The sequence below is a fragment of the Protopterus annectens genome, chromosome 6.part0 (assembly GCF_019279795.1).
Source record: "Protopterus annectens isolate FY-2018-M chromosome 6.part0, PAN1.0, whole genome shotgun sequence".
In the NCBI taxonomy this organism is placed as follows: Eukaryota; Metazoa; Chordata; order Ceratodontiformes; family Protopteridae; genus Protopterus; species Protopterus annectens.
This window is the reverse complement of record NC_056737.1, coordinates 622,046,999-622,074,518: the sequence shown is the minus strand read 5'-3', so window position 1 is coordinate 622,074,518 and position 27,520 is coordinate 622,046,999. Positions and strand designations below refer to the sequence as shown.

At 40.3% G+C, this 27,520-nt stretch overlaps 1 protein-coding gene across 4 annotated transcripts in view; it reads left to right on the top strand.

The window, feature by feature from the left end:
• Positions 1-27,520, top strand: part of CDKL1 (cyclin dependent kinase like 1) — a 1,528,511-nt gene that overhangs the window by 688,183 nt on the left and 812,808 nt on the right. For all 4 annotated transcript variants that reach the window (XM_044074297.1, XM_044074295.1, XM_044074294.1 and 1 more), the window contains exon 3: positions 10,153-10,225. In XM_044074297.1, the coding sequence (XP_043930232.1) occupies positions 10,153-10,225 (73 nt within the window). The remainder of the gene's footprint in view (positions 1-10,152; positions 10,226-27,520) is intronic.

Sequence of the window (27,520 nt, the reverse complement as noted above, 5' to 3'; positions counted from 1 at the left end):
GCTCTCCACTTACCCTCCTTTAGCTGCTGTATTTATCAGACTAGTGTGCACACTTACAATTACTTACATATACACACACACATACCTCTCTAACTTCAGAAGAACCTATTGTAGCAGTTTAAGCCTCTTACTTTCTTTACATTCTTGCTGTTCTCTTTTCTGCCCTGCCTCCCTCCTCTTTTCCATGTTGCATCTGGCTGGCCACCTCTCTTTTGCTCCCTTCTCAAGTTTCTCCCAGCTTACTACACTGGTTAGCAAACTAAATGTGATTTGTATTATCTAGCCCATACATGTCAAACTCAGGCCCGCAGGCCAAATCTGGCTGGCAGTATAATTATATTTGGCCTGCGAGAAAATGCCAAATGTGTACTAGAGCTGGCCCACCCGTATACAGTGCATGCACCGTTAATACTACAAATCCCAGAATGCTCTGCTGGTGCGTTGGCGCACCAATCAGGATCCACAAGTGCCCCCTCCACTGTTGACATTCATTAGCGACCTCATGCTACCAGTCACATGGGGTCACCCCTCTCAAAAATGGCCAAACGAAAGGTTGAAAACGGAAGCTTTAAAGAAATGTGGGAAACAGAATATCTGTTCACAAATGTAAAGGACAGACCTGTTTGTCTTGTGTGCAGAGCCAAAGTAGTTGTAACCAAAGAGTATAACATAAGAAGACACTAATGAAACGAAAGACCACAAGTACAAGGACCTAGACATAGCGCAAAAGTGCCAGAAAGTAGAGGAGATGAAAAGATGTATAGTTTCACGACAAACTATGTTCACAAAAGCCACATCAAAAGTGAAGCTGCTGTAAAGGCTAGTTTTATTGTGGCAGCAGAGATTGCAAAATCAGCTCGGGGAGAGTTTGTTAAAAAGTGCATGATCACAGTTTGCAACATTGTGTGCCCAGATAAAAGGCAAGCATTTTTAAATGTGAGCCTTAGCAGAAACACAGTAGCTGATCATGCATGTGATCTTGCCACAAATCTACATGAACAGCTGATGGAAAAGGGAAAGACTTCACTGCATTCTCCTTGCTGTGGATGAGAGCAGTGACACATCTGATACTGCCCAGCTGTCAGTCTTCATCCGTGGAGTGGACTCAAATCTGTGCGTTACGGAGGAACTTTTGGGATTAAAATTAATGCATGGCACAACCACAGCAAAATAAATCTTTGAAGAGGTTTCCAAATGTGTAACTCAAATCAGGCTAACTTGGGATAAACTTGTGGGACTAACGACAGATGATGCGTCCGCGATGTGCGGTCAAAAGAGTCGATTGGTGGCCAGGATTTGGGAGAAGATGCGGGAAGAGAACTGTGCAGGTGAGCTAATATCACTGCATTATACACCAGGAGTTGTCATGTGGCAAAACCCTGAAGATGGAACATGTTATGAGAACCATAACACGAGTAGGTAACTATATAAGAGCTAAAGGTTTGAATCACTGTCAGTTCAAGTCTTTTCTGGAGAAGTGTTGTTCGGAATACGCAGACGTGCCGTATCACACAGAGGTGAGATGGCCAAGCAGAGGAAAAATACTGAACAGATGTTTCGAGCTGCGTGAGGAAATTTGTCAGTTTCTAGAAAGCAAAGGAAAAGACACAGCAAAGCTCCGGGATAAAGAGTTTCTGTCTGAGCTGACATTTCTCTGTGACATCATGAGCCATCTCAATGTGCTGAATCTGCAGCTTCAGGGACGGGGCCATGTCATCACAGACATGTACGCTGCAGTGAGGGCTTTTAAAACAAAATCGTGCCTGTGGGAAGACTCAGATGCTACAAGGAAACCTGGACCATTTTTCTTGCTGCCAAACCATAAAAACACAGATCTCTACCGTCATGTTCCTAAGTGCACAGTTTGCTGAAAAACTCGGCGTACTCAGCGCCAAGTTTACCTGTTGATTTGCTGACTTTGATACCCAGAAATGTAGGCTTGAACTGCTTAGTAATCCATTTGCAGTTGATGTGGAAAGCTCACCAACTAACCTCCAAATGGAGCTGATTGAACTCCAGTGTAATGACACGCTGAAGTCAAAGTATGATGCTGTGGGTGCTGCACAGTTTCCACGTTACATCCCTGACACAATGCCCCATCTCCATCCCCAAGCTGCTCAAATGCTCTCTATCTGTGTAAGCAACTATTCTCCTTGATGAAGATGAACAAAACATCATACAGGAGTCATCTCACTGATGAACATCTTCACTCAATCCTGAAGATTTCTCAGCTCAGAGCCTGACCCCAAACATTGATGAACTAGCATCCAAGAAGAGATGCCAGGTATCTGGCTTGGACCAGTGTGCATTAGAGTAGCTCAGAGTATAGCAAACTGAGCTTGAATGAATGTTATCTTTATGCACTTTTCCTTGCTTCTCCAAGGCATAGACTTGAATAATTGGATTTTCATTTAAGGAAATTATTATTATTGTTAGCCTGTGAAAAAAAGGTTACCATTGACATTTAACTCAGAAAGCTACAAATAGAGAAAGAGGCGTAAGATTTTTTTAAAATTTTATTTAAGAAATGAATACCACAGATGCGTCTTGTATTTGACATTTGATTTCATGTGTTTATACTGTACTATAGTATTAAGCTTTGCTTGTTCCAGATTCAATATTTAAGCAAAACTTAAATTTGTTTCTGTATGAAAAGGTTCATTGTTATATCTGATGAGAAGGAAAAACTTTCTCAATTGTAAGCATTTTTTCAATAAATATCAAGGTTAGCCCGCGACTTTGTTCAGTTTTTAATTTTGGCCCACTGTGTATTTGAGTTTGACACCCCTGATCTAGCCATTCCATTCCATTTTCAGCAAATTAATGTCACCTAAAGTAATGCTTTCCCCTTGTATCTCTAAAATATGTATTCTTATTTAGAGGGTTTGTCCTTGCTTTTTACTAATGTCTTATTTCTTTTTATTGGCATTTATTTATTGCTATTTGATAACCAGTTAAGTGAGCTGGTCTACTGACCCTTTCCATCACGCAGGCACAAATCACAGTGACTACAATTTTAAGTATATTTACAGCTATTTAAAGTAATTTACATAATGTATTACATAGAATAGCCCAGTATTGCATTCAGCACAATAAGAAGCTAAGTTCAGAATAGATAGAAATCTGTTGAAATAAGGGAATTATCTATTGCTACTTGATTTATAACTATTTTAGTTTTTGTATCTGTGCTTAGGTTTAATTGCATTAATAAGCTTCAACTTAATCAGTAATTACTTAGCCTATGAAAGTGTTACTACTTTATCAGTTTCTGGTCTGTAAACTGCTATGATATCTAATTCTATAATAATGTACCGTAAGACAAGAGACTGTTTTTCATTCTGGAACACATATACAGCCACTGCACCATCTTACTTTTCTTTTGTACAGTATGTGAAATAGTCATAGATGGGATTACTATGTCACATTTGCCCTTTACATATGATGCTTCTATTACCACTACACTATGCACCATAGATGGTAGATCTAAAATACTTAATCATGTCTATTTCCGACCAGGACTCCATGTAATCTCTGCCAGCATATACATTGCAGTTGTTAGCCTGACTTAGACTTGTTTATGCATGATTAAAGCATACCAAAAAAAAAAAAAAAAATTCATCTTGTGACTGAATGTGTTAGTCTTTCTATACTTGCTAAGTAGATTCCATCAGGATGATATCATGACAACAAACTGTTGCAGTATTCCAGAGATTAAGTGGATATTTGTCTTAAGTGATTGGTTAGTAACTTGTTATATAGCTAGTGTCCTGATAAGCAGGATGTTCTAGTTTATTTTGAGGAAGGAATATTGGGAGTTACTATCCATGCAATCTAAAAGAAGAGTATCCATTATTTTAGTTTTGTCTTTAATATTTGTTAATTCCTGTGTTGTTTGTTTTCGTTGCAAAATAGCTTTCTCAGAGTTCCACTTGAATAACACATTCACACCTGCATAACTGATAGTACTAGATGTATGGTCTCTCTTGCTCATTCAAGATGGCAGTCCTTGAAAGGCAGAACACACACAGCGCTGTAGTTACAGTGTAACTTAATCATAGTATTGAATTTGGAAATGCTGCTTTATATGTTCATTTGATAGGATTTTTCTTGCATTTAATTTTTCTTTTACTATGAGTTCCCAGCAATTGCAGTCCAGCCTGCTGCTAGCAGTCAGGATTGTATCACCTCATTAATTGACTTCCAAAGCTCTTTATAAATGTAAGAGCACATCCCATTGGGAAAAAAAAAATCTGATCTGTATGCATCCCCTTTCTTACCAATATATTTATCAGCTCTCTAAAACTGAGGAATTACCAAGGACTAAATTGTCTTCTTCACTTGGTGCGTTGGAGCTTACCTTTAGATGCTTTTGATCATTTTCAGTGGGCCTGGTTGCCAGGGTCTAGAAAAAATATAAAGTCTCAGCTTGAAGCCTTTAATTCTCTACACATAGTCTAAGTTTTGGGTTAGTGTTTATCAGCCTACAAGCACTGTCTTTTATATCTTAATTTCTGCTGCTTAGCATTTTTGTTTATTACCATTGGTTATCTTTAGATTATTATTTTTGTTAATTCAGTTTTTTTCATGTATTTTTACATAGATTGTTCCCTCTTCTCCTTGCTCCTTCCTTCTATCTAGACTCAAGTAGTCATACTATCCTAATGAAATATACAGGATCAAAACACATTGTCAAAAATAGCATCCCAAGAACAGGAATGCCCAAACCAATGAATGTTAATATTATTAACGGTTGGCAACTGGATATTAGTCAATAAAGACCCTCACTCATACTTAGCTGGCTGTGTACCAGACAGCCTCAGTGACCACACTCCAACATTCCTTCTGTGACACTACTTAAATTGTGCTAAACCCATCATCTATAGGCAAATCCGAAATAGCGTAAACTTTAACCTTCTCTCCTTTATCTCATCCCTTCAAAAATGTGATTGGACACCACTAAAGTACCTCAATCTGGATGAAGCCATCCACTTCTTCAATAGCACCTTCCTAAACATCCTAAACACACACGCCCCTATAAGAAATGTCAGAGTCAAAACACAGTACTCCTCTTGGCTACAAAAAAGTACCAGGACACTAATGAAAATCAGCGATAAGGACTGGGAGCACTGGAGCTTAAAAAAAGCCCCCTCCTCTAGACAGTCATTCCTTGAGTTGCTCAACAAGGTCAAAAAGGAAATAAAAAAAAGATAAAATCCAATATTATCAGTCTGCCCTAAACTCTTCCCATCACAACCCTAAGCAGTTCTGGTCCACAATAAACTCCATTCTCCACCCAGGAAAAGTAGACCCCCCCCCCCCCAAATACCACTCCACCTTCTTCCAACAGTATTGCTGACTCATTAAATAAACATTTTACTGAAACCAGTCTGTCTTTGATGAAACAGCACAACCCTCTACCCACCCTCCCTGCATCAAAACCAAATACTCTGCCCACAATTTTTTCCTTTTTCATCAGTACCTACCTCCTATATAAAAAACCTTCTATTGAAACTTAAGCCTACAAAACTTGCAGGTGGCAATCTCCCCTCTGAATACCTAAAAATAGAAGCAGAAGCCCTAGTTTATCCAGTCTCTATCTTAATTGATCAGTCCTTATCAAAAAGTTATGTCACCACACTGTGGAAAATATCCCACATCATTCTCCTCCATTGAGGTGGCTCCTCCACTGAACTTTCCAGTTACCGCCCCATAGCCATCCTTTCTCCACTTTCCAAGATACTTCAGAAATGCATCCATTCTCAAGTCTTAGACTACCTCTTGGCTAATAACCTCCTCTCCAGCACCCAGTATGGCTTCAGGCCATACTACAGCACTACTACCGCCTTGCTGTCTTTCACCAACGCTATCCTTCATCATAAAAATAATGGCCTGTTCTCCTCTGCTATATTTCTGGATCTATCCAAGGCTTTTGACATGGTCTCACACAAACTACTAATCTCTGTTCTCACTAACCTATCCTTTTCCTAATCAGCCACTGATTGATTTCACAACTATCTAACTGGCCGCCAACAATCAGTTGTCTGGCATAATGACCTGTCTCCTTGACTTCCTGTAACACTTGGTGTTCCCCAAGGCTCCATTCTTGGTCCCCTAATATTCTCACTCTTCACCAATGATCTATTCACAGCCACCAGGCATGCTTCTCTTATACAGTATGCAGATGACTCCACCCTCATCTGCTCCGCCTCAACTATACCTGAACTTCACAACATCACACAGAAAGCCTTTTCATCTGTAGAAAGCTGGCTATCTAATGCCCAGTTATTACTCAACCTGAGCAACACTAAACTTATCTTCCTACCCACTAAATCTAACTCAATTATCCACCACTTTAATATTCTAGCCAAAGACAATACTGTAATCTCTCCCACAGAACACACCAAACTACTTGGTGTTGAGATTGATAACAATCCCATATTGGACACTCACATTTCTCTTGCCATAAAAAAGGTTAACAAAAAACTAGGTGCATTGCACAGAAACAAACAATTCCTGACCAAGACAGCCAGAATTTCTGCTGCCAATTTCCACCAAATCTCCACTTTACTCTACGCCTCTCTTATACTTACCTACCTTAGACAAACAGACCTAAACAAACTCGAGGCTTGCTACAATAATATTACGTTTGTCACTGGTGTATCTTATCTCAGCCACCACTGTATCTCACTTAGAGAACTTGATTGGTTTGAACTCCCTCAACTTCTTCACTTGATTCAACTCTCTCTTGCCCACAAGTTAGTAAACCATCCTCTTAAAGACCCATCTCTTCAAATCCTTCTCCAGCCCTACTGCTCCACTAGACCACTACGCTCCAGCAGCAAAACTCTACTTCTAATGACCAAATCCAAGAACTTGGCAGGAGAAGCACTATTTTCCTGCGTCATTTCCAAATTATGGAACAACCCCCCCCCCCCCCCCCTAACCACACTACCTTCTTGCAATCACTTCAAGACTGCACTAAAAACTCATTTAAAAAGTCTCTGGTTATGCCCCTGCACCAATCCTGACCCTCCTTTTTACCTCCCCTTCCTCTCCCCTCCCCTAGCCACCCTGCCTCACACTGTCTGATCATTGCATTCCTTCATCTGCAGGCTCTGGCTCACCCTTTACCCTCCCCTTCCCTCCTCACTCAGTCTCTTAGACCTGTTATAACATGCTTAACTACCTCACTTCATCCCAACTCCAAATACATATCCAACTGACTTACACCAAGCTTCCTCTCACTACCACGTATACTACTCACTCAGTCTCCACTTTCACTCCTCTATCTTCCCCTTCCATCTCATTAGCCCTTCTAGCTTGTTCCACCTTCATGTGCAGCATCTGCTTTATATCTGTTTGAGTTTAGTGCAATATTTGTATATAAGATTTAGGTATATGAGTTTAGTACAGTATCCGTTTGAGCTTAGTACTATCTGTATATACATCCTAACTTTATTCTAGTCTCTAGCTGATATTGGTATATCTGTTCATTACTATGTTTCATATTGTATGTATAGCTAATGTTTGCTGCAGTATGTATTATTTTCTGTTGTATGTATATTCAATTGTTCTTCATGTACTCTGCTGCTCATTTATTGTTCTGTGGAGCATTTCTCCCTGGGCCTGTGCTGAAAAAGGACCTGTGTCCAGTTGAAATTACCCAGTAAACAAATGTAAATAAAATAAATAAATAAAATAAATAAATACATAGTTTATTTCAGTATCATGGACTGGATTCAGCATTCTGCAGTAAATGTGCCATATATCTCTCTTTGGGGCTGTATTCCTCCTTAGCACTGATAAATATTCTAACTCCGACGTTAAGCTACCTCAGAGAAAGTGAAAATAGCTGGTTTCGGTTAACACCAGCTATTCCTGTTTTCATTTTCATACGACTACATAACTTGGGAGACAGAATAATTAAGTAGCGGTGTATGTGGGAGCAGCTGTACTTGTAAAGGTACAGGAAGACGTACTGCAGATTCAGAAACATTTGTACAGTTTTTGCCAGAAGCCTTTCTGTGTGTGTCATTGTTGCACAGCATCACCAGATTGTCTCTGTGCACTTTTAGATTGCTGGGCTATTTATTGAACTGTGTTTTTGATAGTGGGTGATGGTTTTTGAATTTCATTTTTTAAAGTAAATATTTTTCTTCATTTTGTTTTCTCTGGGATTGTGTAATTATTTGACCTATGCTTCACTTATTTGGTATAAATCTACTCAAAATCATCATTGTCAGATTGGTTATTTGGCATACAGAATTGGCTTTTTTGCATGACCTTGATGTAGTATATCACACAAATCACTTGCCTCATTCCTACAAGAGTGAAAAAGTGATTGCTGAAGACTCAGGTACACTGTTTGACAATTCTCCTTTCTCTAGTGCTGTACACCAGAGGAGTTTGTGTGTGTGTGTGTGTGTGTGTGTGTGTGTGTGTGTGTGTGTGTGTGTGTGTGTGTGTGTGTGTGTGTGTGTGTGTTGTGAGGGCCTGCCTCTGTATGCAGGATACACTGGTTTGGTGCTGTCCTATTGGAGTTAATGTTATTAGCTTTTGGGTTTGGGGTTTGTGGACTGAGGATTTATGATCTGACCATTTGCAGTTTAAGAGGGGTTTCATAGTAGAAGCTTCACACTCTTCCATTAGTCTCCTTTCACAATGTTCTTCCAGTTTTGGATCACTTAGCAGGAAATGTTTTCAAGGTAATTTATAAGCACTTTAAGAACATGTTTGATTTCATAAATTCTTAATCAACTGTTTCTCAATCACAGAATATCAATGTGGAATATTTAATCTGAGATATGATAGTGACATGACTTAAATAGCATGGGGTGTAATTAAGGGGGATAAAGGTGTGAGAAGAAGTGGCATTGACAAGAAATTGGCTGAGATAGAGTGGCTCATAGAAATTAGTTTTCCATGTAGAAAGGAAATCAACAAAGGCATGTGATATTTGTCTGGATGATGCAGTATTGAGAATACCTACAACAAGATGTGGAATAAATTAATTGTCTGAGTATTATAATTAATAAGAAAGACCTCACCTTATATGCTGTTAATAAAGCAAACTGAAAAGTATGATATATTTTATATATATATTATAGTGAGGTCCACGCAAATGGTTTTACTATTTAATAAAACGTTGTTGCATTTCACTGATGATAAAAGCATCCTAATGATTTTATTTCCATACAGAACTTCAAAAGTAGGAAACTGTATTTTAATGGATTTGAGGATTTAACCTTGAAGACAAATTATTGTGCTTGACTTATAGTTCCTAACTTAGAAGAGAGAGAGTGATCAACCTCATTAGTCTTTTTGGCAAATTTTTATTGCTTGGGGTTGTTAATAAATTATGAACTAAGAAGAGGTAACTTATGATAGTACTGGACTGGTTCAATGAAAAGGTTGTAGTTTTACAGATTGATATATAGGAGCCTCTGAAAAATCAAGTATGGTGACTAAACATAGGATCATTTTTGATAAAACTGTGGAGAAACGAATATATGTATAATAACATACAAAGTGTTCCAGTGTACTTCTGGACAAGTGAGTGAGTGATAGAGTAAATGAAAAGATCATGTTCTTCAGGTATGTAAAAGGCATGAAGTCATCAAACCACATGAAGCTGTTAGTATATCATACCTAAAGAAAAACAAGGGGTCATAATTTTATGTAATGGGGAAGACTTATTGGTGAAGTACTTTACAGAGCATGCAGTGGGTATACAGACTTCTAGGACATATATTGGTGAAATGTTAAGAATGTAAAGAAAGATTTATGACTAATCATTTTGTTTACTTGTAAATTCTGAATAATATGTTAAACCAAATAAGAACTTTCTGAAAATCAGCTTCAGATACTTTGCTTTTCTGTCATTGGAATACCATTGCCAGTGTCTTTGTGACAGCTATAAACAAAAAATATTTTCATGTTTTCCTGTGTTTATAACTGTACTGACAAATGATACAGTAAAGTTGGTTAATAAAATCTTTTCTAAGAATGTATTTTTCTTACAGGCATGTTCTCTTACAGTATAGCTTTAATTTTTTTTTCAATACTGCTGGAAGTGCACTTTATGCAGTTCTTTAATATTGCTATCTTTTCTAAACAAGTGTTTTTATTTTATTTTATATTTTTGTTTTCCAGAGTACCAGAGCATCTAGTGAAGAGTATTACAAAGCAGACTCTCCAAGCTGTCAACTTCTGCCACAAACATAATGTAGGTACTCATACCGGTAATTGGTATACATTAGTCAGTCTGCTGCATTTACAGTATCTGAATATATGAACTAAATTATGTATTGTATGTTATTTACATAAATGTGTTGTAATATGACAGCACTCTCATATTCATTCATGATTCAAGAATGGTGAAACTGAGTTGATATAAAGTGAGCAAATTGTGCAAGTCTTTGTCTGCACCATGTCATTCAGCAAGAAGAACATTACTTAGAAATGTGCAACATCCAAAACATAGCGCTCACAAAAACATTGACAGGTTTATTTTCTAAAGGTTTTAGCTGCATGTCTTCACCATTTTATTTCAGGGTATCTTGTACACAGGTCAAGCTTATTAGTTTAAGTTTTGAGATAGGAGCCTAGTCAGTGGCATTTTTAATAGCACCTTCATCATTATCATCATCTTTCAGCTGTTCCCGTTAGGGGTCGCCACAGCGGATCATCTGTTTCCATTTCTTCCTGTCCTCTGCATCTTGCTCTGTCACACCAACCACCTGCATGTCCTCTCTCACCACATCCATAAACCTTATCTTAGGCCTTCCTCTTTTCCTGTTACCTGGTAGCTTCATCCTTAACATCTTTTTCCCAATATACTCAGCGTCTCTCCTCAGCACATGTCCAAACCACCGTAATCTTGCCTCTCTGGCTTTGTCTCCAAACCTTCCAACCTGGGCTGACCCTCTAATATACTTATTCTGCATCTTGCTCTGTCACACCAACCACCTGCATGTCCTCTCTCACCACATCCATAAACCTTATCTTAGGCTTTCCTCTTTTCCTGTTACCTGGTAGCTTCATCCTTAACATCTTTTTCCCAATATACTCAGCATCCCTCCTCAGCACATGTCCAAACCACCATAATCTTGCCTCTCTGGCTTTGTCTCCAAACCTTCCAACCTGGGCTGACCCTCTAATATACTTATTCCTAATCCTGTCCACCCTCGTCACACCCAGTGCAAATCCTAACATCTTTAACTCTGCCACATCCAGCTCTAACTCCTGCCTTTTTGTCAATGCCACTGTCTCCAACCCATATAACATATCTGGTCTCACTACCCACTTGTAGACCTTCCCTTTCACTCTTACTGATGTTCATCGTGTTTCACTGTTGCAGTCATGACTGTAGGGTTCTCCCCTGCCGGCAGGCAGTCCTCGGTCGGCCAGAATCCCAAAGTCTGGGTCCGGCGTCGGCTGTTCAGCCATGCTCCCCAACGTCAGAGTGCCAGGAGTACAAAGCTGACAGCCGACGCCATGTTCTCCAGGCTTTCTTGCCGTGCGGTGATAGCAGTTCGCAAGTGCCGGTCAGCTGACTCCTGACAATTTTTCCTGAACAAACTTCAGTCCGAAGACTTTCTTCTCCTACTCAAAGCTAAGTACCCTGTTGGGGAAACTTTTTTCTTGCTCCAGTCCGATGTCAGAAAAAGTTAATAATTGTATTTCATGTGGGAAGCAAATACCTCATAAGGATTTTCCTTCTTACTGTATTCCTTGCTTAGGCCCTGACCACGACGTAGCTAGTTGTCGGTTTTGTGCTAGATTCAATCAACGTACAGTTAAACGAAGGTACGATTTTGCATTTCATTACTTCGGTAGGCGTTTTAATTACAAAATGTCGTCGGATACGGTTCCGGCTACCAGAGTTCACAAACGACGCAAGGACAAAGACAGGCCTCCGAGGTCCAAATCAGACGATATTGTACAAGCAGAGCCAGCTTCAGGTTCGGCCGTCGTCAGTGAGGCGCTTTTGCAGCCCCTGTCGTCGGCCATTTCAGAACCGATGGCCGAAACGGACTCCCACGAGGAGCCAACTAGGCCTTTGAATATTTATGTGGCAGGACCTTCGGACAATGCTCCTTCGGATGGGTCCGGAGCCGCTGTGCAGGTACCGGCTTCCAAAGGGGTTTTCAGGCCTACTCAGCTTCTAATAAAGGCAAAGACAAAGACAAAGGCAAAGACTCCTTCCAAATCAAAGACTGCAACACAGGCCTCTTCTGATCCGGCTCCCAAGTCACAGAAACAGTTACTTAAGATGGCGGAGGACTTACTTACTATGATTAGGGGTTCACATCCCCCTCCAGATAAAAGGCCAAGGCAGGAAGTTTATTATGACTCCTCTGATCAGGCTTCTGTTTCTTCAGTTTCTTCTTCTGACCAGGAATATTCTTTCCCTCCTTATGAGGATTCAGATGCTGAGGAATCCATTCCTTCAGCTTCTCCCCCTGAGGACTTCTCTTTTGGGGAAACTTTGCATGAAATGAGGGAACATTTCCACTGGGAAGGACAGGAGTATTTGGAATCTAAGAAAAGACTAAGGGATTTTCTTCTTCTTCCCCAGCATAGGCCCCTGGCTATTCCTCCTATTTTGGATATTGTGGATGATGCTTTTTCGGAGGCTAACTTAACCCCTGACTCTTTTCCTCCAGCTCCTGTTAAGCCTGACAGATATTACAGGGTTCCTGATTCCCACCAGTTTTTATACAAGAACCCTACTGCTGACCCTGAAACCATTTCTCAGGGTCCTAAGGGAGTTAAGGCCGCTTCTGTTAAAAACCCCATTCCCACTGAGAAGGATTCCAGATCTTTAGAAAGATGGGGCAAAAAAGTGTACACTTCTGCTACGTTATCTATTAGGGCTTTAAACTGTCAGTTTCATATGCTGAAATACCAGCAATTTCTCCTGTCTGTTTTAAAACAAAAGCTATCTTCCATTTCCGCCTGTGCAGATGATAAAGAATTACATGACTTAATGCATGCCACTGAACAAGTTGGGAAGCATGGTTTACACTGTGGATTTGATGCTTTGGAGGCTTCTTGTAGGGCTGCTGCCTCTGGCACAGTAATTAGAAGGCATGCATGGTTAAAGGAACAAAATTTGCCAGATCAAGTAAAAGCTAATTTATTGGATGCTCCTGTCCGGCATAATGTTTTGTTTGGATCTAAAGCTGAAGAGGTTATTAAAAAGATGGAGGACAAGGCAAAATCCATGCAAACAGTTAAAGATTTCTTACAAGTACAGCCACCCAGATTTAGTAGGAATTGGCCTACTAAAAATTGGTCCTTTCCCAATTCAGACAGGCCTCAGAGGGGTAGATACAGATGCTCCCGAGGAAGGCCTCAAACACAAGCCTCTTATAGACCAAGACAGTGGACTGCTTCCACCCCTAGGGGAGGAGAGGACAGGTCGCAAGCTCATAGGAAACAGACTCAATGACTCCCTCTGTTGGGCTGCAGGAACTTCTTGCCTGGAAGCCCCTCTCGGAGGAAAACTTTCTCTTTTTCACCCAAATTGGACTCATATAACCCAAGACAAGTGGGTTCTGGATGTGGTTTCAAGAGGTTACAAATTCCATTTTCATACCCTACCAAGGCCAAGCGGATGGCCAGATCTTCCAAAACATCAATGGACAGAGGCCTTTAACCAGGTGGAAGCTCTCTTGGCTATGAAAGCCATAGAACTAGTTCCACTTTTGAGATGGGACAAGGTTTTTACTTAAGGCTCTTTCTAGTCCCCAGGAAGCAAAATTCATGGAGACCCATTCTGGATCTGTCAGTCTTGAACACTTTTCTAGAGATACCAAAATTCAAGATGCTTACTCTACAGCAGCTACTTCCAATGCTGACCAAAAATGCATGGATGGTAACTTTGGATTTAAAGGAGGCATATTTACACATTCCCATCAGGCAGGACCACAGAAAATACCTCAGGTTCAAGGCCGGATCGAGACACTTTCAATTCTATGCGCTGCCCTTTGGATTGTTTACTGCACCCAGGGTCTTCACCAAATGCCTGGCTCCAGTAGTAGCTTATTGCAGACTCAAGGGAATTCAAATTTACCCTTATCTGGACGACTGTCTTATTCAGGCAGACAGCAAGGAGGTCTTACTCCAGCATCTACAGTTTGTTCAGAATCTTCTCAAGTTCCTGGGATTCACTGTAAACATAAAAAAGTCAAATTTGACTCCCTCACAAAAGATAACTTTTCTGGGCGCTTCTCTAAACACAACAACCCAGATGGCATTTCTGACATACGAAAAACAGTTACAGCTGGCTTCAACTTTCAAAACCTTGGCAATTTTAACTCAGCTATCTGCAAGGAGATTCCTGCAGGCTTTGGGTTACATGGCCTCCTGCATCCTTCTCGTACCATATGCAAGACTACATATGAGGAAAATACAGTGGTACCTAAAAAGTGTATGGTCTCAGCATTGCCACAGTTTAGACATACTGATCTCCGTCCTGCCTTGTCTTCAAAAGGAATTCCTTTGGTGGTCCAAGGCATGTACTCTAAACAAAGGAAAACCCTTCTGCCTGCCTCCTGCCACTCAGATACTAACCACGGATGCCTCAGATTATGCCTGGGGAGCCCATTTTCAGGGCAACTGTCTGCAAGGCCTTTGGACAAAGGATCAGAAGCACCTGCATATCAATTTAAAGGAAATTTTAGCCGTTCAGAAAGCCCTATTGGCCTTCAGGAATCTTCTACAACCAGGACAACTACTGATACGGACAGACAATACCACAGTTATGTGGTACATAAACAAGCAAGGGGGATCTCATTCCTACCCCCTTTGCAGACTAGCCATGGATCTGCGGAACACAGCTCTAGCTTGCAATCTGGACCTTCAAGCTCAGTTTCTACCAGGGAAGCAAAACTTCCTGGCAGACAGTTTGAGCAGAAACCTTTCGGACCCACACGAGTGGATGCTGGACACTGAAATATTCAAGATGATAACAGCAGTCTGGGGATGTCCTCACATAGACCTCTTTGCATCCCACCTCAATCATCAACTACAGATTTTTTGCACCAGGACTTTCCACGAACAAGCTTGGAAAGTGGATGCACTATCATTCAGTTGGAGAAACCTCTCGGGATATACCTTTCCGCCTCTTCCTCTTCTTCCACGGGTATTATTAAAGATCAAACAAGACAAGCCCAAGATGATAATCTTGCTGGCCCCAAATTGGCCTCGACAGTTTTGGTACCCAACTCTAAAAAACCTTTGTCTGGAGCCCCCTTGGATTTTACCACAAACTCCGAACCTTCTGTCCCAACACCAGGGTCAGGTTCTACACTCCCATGTCAGAACACTCAGCCTGGCAGCCTGGTTAATCCAGGGTCTTTGATTCATTCTCTCCTACCCAAGCAGGTTATGGATGTCATTTTAGAAACCAGACGTCCTAGCACTAGAAAATCTTATGCAGGAAAATGGAAAAGATTTTGTTCCTGGATGCAGGCTCAGGATTCTGATCCTCTTCTTCCTAACATTCCTTTGATTTTACTTTACCTGACAGACCTCTTACATAAGGGTCTTTCTTTCTCTTCCATTAAGATACATGCCTCTGCTATTTCTGCTCATTATAATACAGACCCTCCAATCTTTTCCCACCAGCTCATGAGACAGTTTCTCAGAGGAGCTAAGAACTTAAGGCCCCCTAGATCTCCTCCCATTCCTGCTTGGGATCTCAACTATGTTTTGGAAAAGCTCACCTTACCTCCTTTTGAGCCTGCTGCCACTTCTGATATCAAGTTTTTATCTTGGAAAACAGCCATCCTGTTAGCTCTGACCTCTGCCAGGAGAGTTTCAGAGTTGCAAGCTCTTATGGCTGTGGAACCTTATATTATTTTTCATCAAGACAGGTTGTCTTTAAGGACTAATCCTACTTTCATGCCTAAGGTGGTTTCCAAAGTGGCTTTAAATCAAACTATTCACTTGCCAACTTTTTCCCCACTCCTCAAAATAAAGGGGAAAGGATCTTACATTCCTTGGATGTACACAGACAACTACGTTTTTACCTGGACACAACCAAGGACATCAGGAAATCAGAGCAATTGTTTGTTTCTTATGCTTCAAGTTCCCAAGGTAAAGCCATTTCAAAACAGACCATTTCTAAATGGATTGCTCATGGAATCAGATTTTGCTATTCACACCATGGAAAGCAAATCCCAGGGAGTATAAGGACTCATTCCACCAGAGCTGCTGCCACTTCCGCTGCCTTCCTCAGGGGAGTTCCTACCAAAGACATTTTGGAAGCTGCAACTTGGAGTTCAGTGCATACTTTTTCAAAGCACTACAATCTACCTCTCTACTCTAAGTCTAGGGCAGGCTTTGCTTCTGCAGTCTTGCAGGGCCTTTTAGCCGCCCCTTCTACTTTATGACCACCTCCCTTTCCTTCTGCTTTTGGATTCTATCCTACAGTCATGACTGCAACAGTGAAACACGATGAACATAGTACAGTTGTGTACACTTACCATAAATGTAGATGTTCGAGTGTCTTCACTGTTGCAGTCTGGGTTTCCCTCCCTCCTGTCCCCTCTTATTTTTACTTTTGTGTGGTTCCTTTTTTCACCATTCTTCTGAGGTGTATTTGCAAAGTTCATTTTGGAACTCCTGACATCTGGGGCAAGAAAAACAGGAGAACATGGCGTCGGCTGTCAGCTTTGTACTCCTGGCGCTCTGACGTCAGGGAGCATGGCTGAACAGCCGACGCCGGACCCAGACTTTGGGATTCTGGCCGACCGAGGACTGCCTGCCGGCAGGGGAGAACCCTACAGTCATGACTGCAGGAGAACCCTACAGTCATGACTGCAACAGTGAAGACACTCGAACATCTACATTTATGGTAAGTGTACACAACTGTACTGTACTCGTCTGTCACAAATCACTCCTGACACTCTTCTCCAACCACTCCATCCTGCTTGTTCTCTTTTCTTCACCTCTCTTCCATACTCACCATTACTCTGAACTGTTGATCCCAAGTACTTAAATTCATCCACCCCATCTCTACTCCCTGCATCCTCACCATTCCTCTATCCTCCCTCTCATTCACACACATATATTCTGTCTTAGTCCTGCTGACCTTATGTATAGGCACCAGTGGCATTTCACCAGTTTCTGGAAAATGACTCAGTAGATGACACAAAGAAACTCTTATCAGGTTCCAAGGCAAAGACAGAAAGATAAAGAAGATGTTCATCATACACCCTTCATAAAGGATGCCAGCAACAACCTATTCACCAGTCCACGGGACTTCAAAGGCTAATGGAAGGAGTACTTCCAGCAGCTTCTGAATAAAGACACTCCATAGAAGCTGTACGGCCCCAGTCACAGCCTATGATGAAAGAAGTGGAATCCATGCTAGAAGAAGTAAGAATAGCACTAATAAAAATTAAGTCAGGGAAAGTAGCATGCTCAGATGAAGTCATGGCCAGTATAATCAAGATGTTGTGTGACTCAAGGAAGAAATGGCTCAAGAGGCTACTCATATTAGTATTGAGCGAAATGTATGTTCCAAATGACTGGAGAATAAACTTTCTAGTGCTAGTGTACAAGAACGAGAGACCTACACAACTGTGGGCAGTATAGGGGTCTACTTCAAAACACTGAATTTCATAACATTGAACTTCAAAACATTGAGATCATAACATTAAAAACTCAAAACACTGAAAACCCAAAACAACGAAAACTCAGAAATCTGAAAGTGTGCATCATAACATAGAAAACTACAACGTACATGTAAATAACACCCCCTCCACCTATAACAACACCAAACTAACAAACACACTTTTTACTACGTTTCTGCAGGGGGGCAAGCACCCCCATGTTGTGGGCTCTGCCCCCCCCCCAATAAATTAAATATACCAACTCTTAGATCACACTACAGTGGAAAAAAGTTAATTTCCTATCCCCACTGTAACATGATCACCATACAGAATGTTAACATATGGATGTGTTGCTTTCATGGAAGTTAAGTTAGTGTTCTGAGAAGTGCTGGGAGAAGTGAATGGGGGAAAAGTGTTTATTTTGCCAATCTGTATGTGTTTTAGGCCATACAGGTAAGTGATTTAGACATTATGTTTAGTTTCATAGGTTCATACTAGGCTAACTGCCCTTGTGGGCCGTTTTAAGCCTAGCCAACCCCATGTGAGAATCAAACACTGCACCTTGTGTTTGTAAGGTAAACACCCTAACCATTATGCCAACCTCCCACCCCCACATTCTTTATGATGATTGCGATACAGTGAGGTTAGGCAATTAACTTTTTTCCACTGCAGTGCGATCTTGAAGTTGGTATATTTAATTTACAGAGAGTGCAGGGGGGGGGGGCTTGCCCCCCTGCAGAAATGTAGTAAAAAGTGTGTTTGTTAGTTTGGTGTTATAGATGGAGTGAACGTTATTTACATGTGAGTTGTACTTTTCAATCTTATGATGCAAAGTTTCAGTGTTCTGAGGTTTCTTTGTTTTGGGTTTTTGATGTTATGGTCTCAGTGTTTTGAAGTTCAATGTTATGAGATTTTAATGTTTTAAAGTAGACCCCAGTATAGAGGTATCAAACTCCTGTTACACCGCATGAAAGTTCTGGAGCGGGTAATTGATAAATGGATATGCAGAGTAGTAGACAGGAGATGAGCAGATGTCCTTCCATATCATTGTTACACTATTCATTACATTAGGGATCCCCTGCCAAGAGTAGCCTGACGTACGGCCAGTATACCAAAGCCTTAGGTACATATGCTCTCTGCTCACGGCTTAGATCATAAAGGTGATGTATGGATGTACCTTCCTCAGAACTTCTTTGCCACCAGTCCAAATGCTATCTTTGATCATTGGTCTGTATGCTTGTTCATCTTCAGGTTACCAAGTCATTGAGAGTTTGCTTCTTATTACTTTTTCTTTTAGTTGTAAGCTTACATGTCATCCAGAAAGGGAAAATGCCAGTGTGGGAGACAGATTCCCCATAAGGACCATCACAAGCAGTGTTTGTTTTGCTTAGGCTCTTCTCATGATCATATGTTGTGCCCTATTTGTTAGAGGTTTGTCCCTAAAACTCTTCATAGTCATCTCTCCTCCTTATTCATCTACCTGGAAAACCAGTATCTTAAGTTGTTGATGCAAGGTACAGTGTCTGAATTATCCCAGCCAAAGGGTTAGCCATCTGCTAAGAAAGTAAAAAAAGGTTGGATTCTACTGGTATACCGCCTCCCCCAGGCGTCTTTCTCAAGGTTGGTGAAAGCCCAGAGCATCACCCGGTTTGTCCGTCGAAATCCTCTGCTGCAAACATTTTGGATGCCGGTGTGGATCCAGCTTCTTGTACATCCTCTGAGGTTCTGCAGACATCTGTTTCAGATGTTTAGGGGGCACTGTGGCTGATAATATCCGAGGGTCTGAGGGGTATTCTACAGATTCTTGTTAGGGAGAAGATTCCCACTATATTGAGTGAGTGTTGGCAGGGGTCTGAATCTCCTAAGATGTTTTGGATGGCTATCCCTTTAAAAAGAAGCAGAAGACAAAGCACATTTCCCCTGCTCCTAAGAATCCTCAGCATGATGGGCAGGATTTTACACAGGGGTTATTTATTGCTCTCATGGCCTTCCAGTTTTTGCCTTCTGCTAAACTGCTTCCTTCTGACAAGGACAGTATATCTATGGAAGGATTGGGCAAACAGTTGTACACAGCTGCTTCTTTGGCCTTTAGGGCTGTAAATTACAAGACTCATATGACTAGGTATATTTTAGTCTTCCAAGAACAATGCTGTAGGGAAGCTGAAGCTGCAGGCTCAAATGCAGCTTGAGTCAATTTTTTCAAGAACAACATTAAGGTCCCAGGAAGAGGAATAGGCATACATTTTGTTAGATCACTGTTGACATTTAAAACTCAGCTATTTCAGTATTGCTAACAGCATGTATCTGTCCACTTTCACATTATTTGTCATTAACTTTAAGTCTAATAATGTGTGCCAGAAATTTAAATTTGTGATGTGGCAAGGATGGATGTGTCACTGTAATGCATCTCTTGCTCTAGTCATTGCCAGGTATACCCATTGATTGAATTAATTTTCCTGTCAGCTGTTTTTTTCCTCTCAGTTTTTTTCTAATGCCTTTTGCATTTGTGTTCTGCTTGGCAGGCTGCCTTCTGTAGCACAAACAAACCTGGTGCCTGTGCGCACCTATCATCATTCTGGATAGTACACAGTAAATAAATCCCAACTGTGGCACAAGGTGTAAGTGCAATGATCTTAGAGTGAAGACAGCTGATGCAGGGTTCAAATCTAGTTGACAGATGCTTTTACAGAGAGGGTCAGAATGCCATTTGTCACAACATTTGGATTAGGAATGTTACAGTAAAGGCACATGAGTATGTTTACTGCAACAAATGCATCATTATTGCTTGCTATAATAGCTCAATATAATGCTTGTAAATTGAGGTTGAAAGCTGGACAATGATGATACTTAATGCAGAGTTCACATACATAGTATGATGTGCCCAATACTTTTGTTTTAATTATTGAGTTATCACATATTATAAGTATGTATTTATGACAATGTGTTACGAAGTATGTATGTTTGTAACCTAATCTACCAAGTCTGAATCAGATCATGCTACTGCATGCATCTGAGATGTATTTGCAAACACAGACACTGCCTTTTACATATAAGTGCAGCCCCATGAATAAGTAAAGTCACAGACATATAGGTATCTCTTAAGTATTTCTGCATTGTCTTAAATTAATATGCCTCTAATTACCTTGTTTATAAGCAAGTTCTCCTGTGGCAGGGACAGTTAATGAGCAAAGTTTTACACTTTCACACTTAATCTTACCAGTGTTAAACCCTCAACATGCCAATATTTCACAAGTCATACATTTTTTTCAAAGCAACCATGATTATAACCATCACCATAAACCATATCAGTGTTTAAAATTGGAACATGTCTCAATAGTTTGAGCATCACACATGGCCAAATCTCCCTTCTATTTTTAACACATTCTTGCTTCTTGATGTACTCAGTGCCAGTTGTTGTGCTTCCAATCATGCAAATACAGTTGGCAAGGTTGTGCATCTTTGAGCACAAGCTGTTACATGCAAGATCTGAATTGGGTGCCAGGTCAGACCTATATTTCTAGCTTGACTGCTGCAGATGTGGCTGGTGATAGTAAGGATGGTGTTCCATTTGGAGAACAAAGGTAAGGTTTTTGTGGCTCTCCTCATGAAGCACTATAGCCAGAGGCTTCTACAGGGGGAATATACCAGCTGTCAGTATAAGGCTGAGGCTTGGAATAGCATGGCCAAGGCTGTCTCCGGTGAAACTGGCATTCCACACACTAGAAAGTAATGCTGCCACGATTACAGTGGCATGAAGAGGTGCAAGAGGGACCTTCTTAGCTAATGGTACTTAGGACTGCAAACACCCTTCAGTTGTGTAAGTACACTGACCACTAACCTGTCTATGATATGGCATTAATTAGCCAACCAACACAGTTATTCGTTATACTTTCTTATAGATTGTATCTTTTTCTGCTGTACAGCATCAGCAGAGATAGCAGAAAATCATGAGGTGCATCAGGAGAGAATGATTGTCCTCACAGAGGCATGGGATAAGTATGCATCTTTGCTGATTGCAAGGCACAGAAGTATTCTCAATCCATCACTGTATATCAGGCATACCTTAACTTAGATATCAAGCCTACATGCCTCCAGTAACTTTTATTATTGCATTAGGCAATGATTAGATCAGATTGTGTGTGGGTTTAATACCCAAGTAACAGATAATCAGTTGTTTACAGGCTACTCTTTCTAAGAAACTTTAAGTTCAATACTACATGACATTAAGAAATGGAGTTATTACCTAAGAAAGCAGATATCTGACGTGGCACAGTGAAGTACATGATTCTATTAGTCATATCATAGCATTGTGATTGATTTTTATGACACATTTATGACTTCCCATCATATCTGGATGTGGACAGGGTGTACATATGTATTTGTCATATTGTTGTACGTATTGAAATAACTAAGTAATGTTTCATACCATTGATCTAATTCTCTCTTTTTTGTCTCCTCTCGCCGTATGTCTCCTTTTTATTTTCTGTTTTATAAATTGCTGTTGAAAACAAAATGACCATCAGTACAGGGAGGTAAACCTACTGTACCTCCACAGGTGGCTGTAGTGGCACCACCGCAGGCAGCACAGACACCCAGCACATCTGCGTCACAACCCATCAGTGTTGGCTCCACAACTCCTGCCTTACCTGCTCCACCTGTGTCAGGTAGATCAGCCCTGGCTGCTGGTGCAGTGGTACCTTCCAAGAGATGTAAGAGTGGAGGTGGTGATTTTCTCACCCAACAGGAGCTGATAGGGCTGGTGGATTGCATTATGTAACTGTTTGTGTGCACTCCAATGCTTACACTTGCAACTGTGTTACAATGGTGGGTAACCTTTTCATACATAATCCATCACCATTATTCTGCAGTGCACTGTCATATGTAGGAACTGTCTGTCTGTAGTGCCAGTGCACATTGTGAAAGCATGAGACAAGACAAGTGATAGTGAGACTGTAAATGTTTAATTTCCATGCAATCATCCCAGAATGAACTGGCAGGAATGCTTGATTGCTAATCCAGTGGTTACAGTTGTGATCGTCATTGACATCCTATACTCTGAAACAGGTACATATCCCTCTCAGTAATGCAGTGTACATAAAGAGCATTATATAAATCTTAGCAGTGAAGTATTTCATTAGACATGACAAGCACAGTGCTGTTATGTTGACCTGTCCACACACATGCATTTGTCCCAAAAACTGTGATGCACAGCACCAGCTGTTCCAAACAGTGAAGTTTTACTAATTTCACATGTGCATTTTCACATCTTAAAGATCAAATTCTGCTGTGGCACTTGTGACTAATACTGTGTTTTTCAGATTGTGTAACTAGTTAGGCGGGAGGTTCATTTCTCAATGTAGGGAGTGTGTGTGTGGGGGGGTAGGATCTTGTGACAGATAAGTAACGTCTCAACATCAAATGTGCTGTGTCCACTTTGAGGAGAATACATTTAACTTTTGACATAACCGTCTTTGATTTTTTCCCACTTTTAACAAACATCTTCTGTGCAACACAGTGATGAGGTCATGATGTCAAAAGTGTACTCTCTTAACTTGAGTCAGTCTTCTCCTGTGACACTTGGAATTAATACTGTGCTTAAGAGGATCAAATCTCACAGTGGGGAGTGTGTGTGTGTGTGTGTGTGTGTGTGTGTGTGTGTGTGTGTGTGTGTGTGTGTGTGTGTGTGTGTGTGTGTGTGTAGCTGCAATGTCAGGTACATATAGCTTCCTGAACAGATATAGTGTATCAACGTCTGGACTGGGGAAAAATTTAACCTGGATGAGGATTCCACTGTCACCTTATCTCAGGTTTACCAAAAACATCTGCTGTGCAACACATTGATGAGGTCATCCTGTGAAAAGTGCACTCTCTTCCTATAAGAGTTGGACTTCTGCTGTGGTGCTTGCAGATAAGACTGTATTCTCTGTATTGTATAACTGGTTACGTAGATGGTTTTAGTCTGACTGGTGAACTTGTGTGTCTCTTGTGGTTCTAATGTCATGTTAGTAAAACTTCAATAACAAATGTGCTGTGTCCACTTATACTCAGGAGAAAACTTCAACTTTGTTCACAGATCCCTCTGTAGTTTAACCCACTTTTGACACAGACTTCTCTGCAATACACTGATGAGGTAATTCTGTCAAAAAATGCACTTTGTCCTCTTGAGAGTCATACTTGTAGTGTGACACCTGTGACTAACACTGTGTTCTCTAGATTGTATAACTATATAGGTAGGAGGTTCAAATTTCACAGTGGAGAACTTGTGTGTGGCTTCAGTGTCAGGCATGTATAGCTTCCTGAGTAGATGTGCTGTATCAACTTACAGTCAGGGAAAGATTTTAACATGGGAGAGGATGCCCCATCCCTTAAACTCACTTTTACCAGAAACATCTTCTGTACATCCCATTGATGAGGTCAGCGTGTCTGAACTGCACACTGTGCCCTTATTGTGTAAATAGGTAGGGGGGTTAAAATTCAACACTGGGTAAGTAACGGATGTATGTGTATTGTCATGTACAGTTGTGTCTGTGACAACAACTGTTATGTAAACTTCTACTTTATGTATTTTCACTAGCAGAAATTACTCTATAGATTTGTATTACCCCCAGGCAAGAAACTGTGTTGGAAACACAATGATTACATCATGCTGTCAAAAATGAACCAACTCTAAGTGACTGTATGAGTTATCCTGGGCACTGGCTGTTGATACTGTGCTCTCTAGACTGTGTGTACAGAGGAAGGAGGTTTGAATCCAGCAATGGTTGACTATTGTGCATGTGTGTTGGTCTGTTGTGCTGTGTAGTGAAGGCTTCTAATTCATATAGTATGTGTAGCTCTGTAGTATTACTGTGCACCTCAACCACCTTCATACATTTTTAGAAGAACATAAACGTGAAAGAATGGTGATGTCATCCATTCAAATGTGCACTGTCACAGTCGTAAAAGAACATCTCGTGGTGGGTGTGATTTCAGGCAGTGTTCTGTATCTTGTAATTTTAGATAGTCTGCTCAAATCTAGCCATTCCTCCTCACACTCACTCATGTTGATATGTCTGAATGTGCAGGTAGGTAACAATGTTGGCAGTCAGCTAGATGGTGTGTACATGTATGGCTGAGAATTCCTATTTAAATGATTTAGCTCATTTTTCACACAGAAATGCTTTATTGCATAATGATGGCTCCATGGGAAGACATTTTGATTTCCCATGAGAACTGCTAATGCTTTTCCTTTGACATGAGGACATCAGACTATGCTCTGTATGCTGTTGCCTTAGTAAGGCATGTGTTGGAATCTTGTGATTATCCACACATTGTGCATGATTGCCATTCTACTGGCACAGTGATGACTGTATTACAAATCCCATGTGTTTGGGTATACGTAGCAGCAGGCAATGTATGAAAAAGACACATATAGCAGCAGCATTTTAAAGAAACTACAGGCACACATATTCCTTACAGCAATAACATAATGTCTCAGCTTCAAAGACCAAAATATCTCACGATTGTAGCACCAGTGGCACTGTACTGTGTTCATGTTTCCCAATATCATGTAGCTTCTGTCATCATTTAATCAGGTGTTCTAAACCCAAATTGGCTGACTGTAAGTGCTGCGTGTCCCAATGTTATGCATGAATGACATCCACAAGTGTTATAATGTGTACAATTGCATTGGATAAACCTCCTGCATACCTTTTAGCTCATACAAGTTGCAACACAACCATATGATGTAATGACATCACATAGTGGAGTCTCATAGCTTTGTTAAAACTTCCACTGTGGCTATGTGATTCATACACGTTTGTAGTCAGTGGACTTTTATAGCTTGTCATTCATTTCCAGGCAGGGGCAACATTCTATAAATGTACTGACATTACACAAACAATATTGCATGAAGTTATTCTCAATTTTTACTGTGGAAAAAGAAATATCAACTCATTTTGTAATATCCTACCAGTGAAACAGGGCTCTATATATTCCAGTGAATACCTATTCATTGACTCCTAATCAGCGAAAATCGCATCAGTGATTCACTGAATTTACTAAGGGCAATTATATAGTTGCCCGAAGCACAACAGACTAACTTGTAATTGACTCGAACCCACCCAAGTGGGGGCTTCACCCAACTCCAAGATGCACTACAGTGGAGAAAAGGGCAAAGTTCTGTAGTTGTCTGTTGTGCTTTGGCCAATTGTTTTGTTGCCCTTAGTAAATTCAGCAAATCACTGAAGCGATTTTTGCTGATTACTGGTCAATGAATAGGTGTTCACTGGAATAACATTTTGGAGACATAATATAGACCCTGAAACAGTTGTCATGCTGTGAGTGCTCTTCCATCACATGCATTCATTAATGACTTGTTTAGGGTTTACTATCAAAATTTCGACAATGTATTTTGTGAGTAATTACTTACTCGAAAAACATTGTCAAAATTTGCAATAGCGCCGATTAAAATAAACTAAAAAAAAAGTCAACAATTCAAAATCGAATTGTTGACATTGTTCGAACTTACCTCGATATCCAGCACCTTCAACACACGTTTTGCAGGGGGGCTCCACACCCCCTGCTACTTATATATACAAATTCCGAGATTATACTACAGTGAAGGAAAAGGTATAGTTCCTGATCCCCACTATAGTGTGAATTCCATTCAAAATGAATCCACAAGAGCGAATGCACACTAGCATTCGCTCTTGTGGATTCGTCATTTTTCGACATTAAATTCCACCACTCGGAAAAGTGCCTTTCAACTTTTACAGTCGCATAACTGACATGCGACATTTTGATAGTAAACCCTTGTATAGCATATCTGCATAGATAGTGTCTTTCATATTTGGGACAATGTTGGACAAAACAAAAACAGCTTCCTATGCCGAGAAACATTGATATTGTAATGCTCACATTTGTGTAAACATTAACATAGTTGCCTCCAATCATACTATGCACATTATCCTTAAATGTCCTTTATTACTTCACACATTAATGTAATGTGTTTGTGAAAAGATCCATTGCTATGTCATATGGCAGACACAGTCAGTACACAGATTTGTAGTGTGTGTGTGCACTATGATAGGTAGGGGTTTGAATCTGCTAACATCTGTCTGTCACATAACTATCAAACACACCAAACCTCTCACGTGGAGCGATGCACGACCAACCAAACTATGCAAATTACACAACGGCCAGCAAGTTATGTTCCAAAAGTAATTTATTGAAGAAAATACATAGGATATAACAATATATCCTGCTCCAAACCGGTTTCGGTTACCCTTCTTCAGTGGAGCAATGACAAATGTAAAGAAGCCAACCACAGCATCTCATACCATTTTATACTGTCAGTCAACACAATCAACCAATCAAAATTCACGAATAAGTTTTTTGAATGGACCCAGCACCCCATATTGTGAAACCACACATTATAAAATAAACCCAATTAAATAAACAAACATAACACAATAACATGCCAAAATACATCAAAAAAATATGCACACATAAATAAATAAAAAACAACAAATATTGTTTTTTGGGAAGCATAAGCCCAATTAGAATCTGATATGCATATGTAAAAACAAAATAATTAATAGTATATTAAATCATCAGCAAAAATAATAAAAAATCTACGTCAGTATAACATTAATAAATTGTTATATATACTCTGATATTATCAAAAACATATATATCATAACCATAAAAGGATATATATCCCAGTAGATGTATTAAAGGTGATCATTAATGCCCGGCGGAAATAATGCACCCAAATGTATGATCCAATATTTCTCTTTTTGTGTCAAAATATTTTCCCAACCTTGTTGATGACTCCTATCACCAACAATCCGGTCAATAATAGTAAACTTAAATTTTGCCGAGGGATGTTTGACAGTGTGTAAATACAGGGC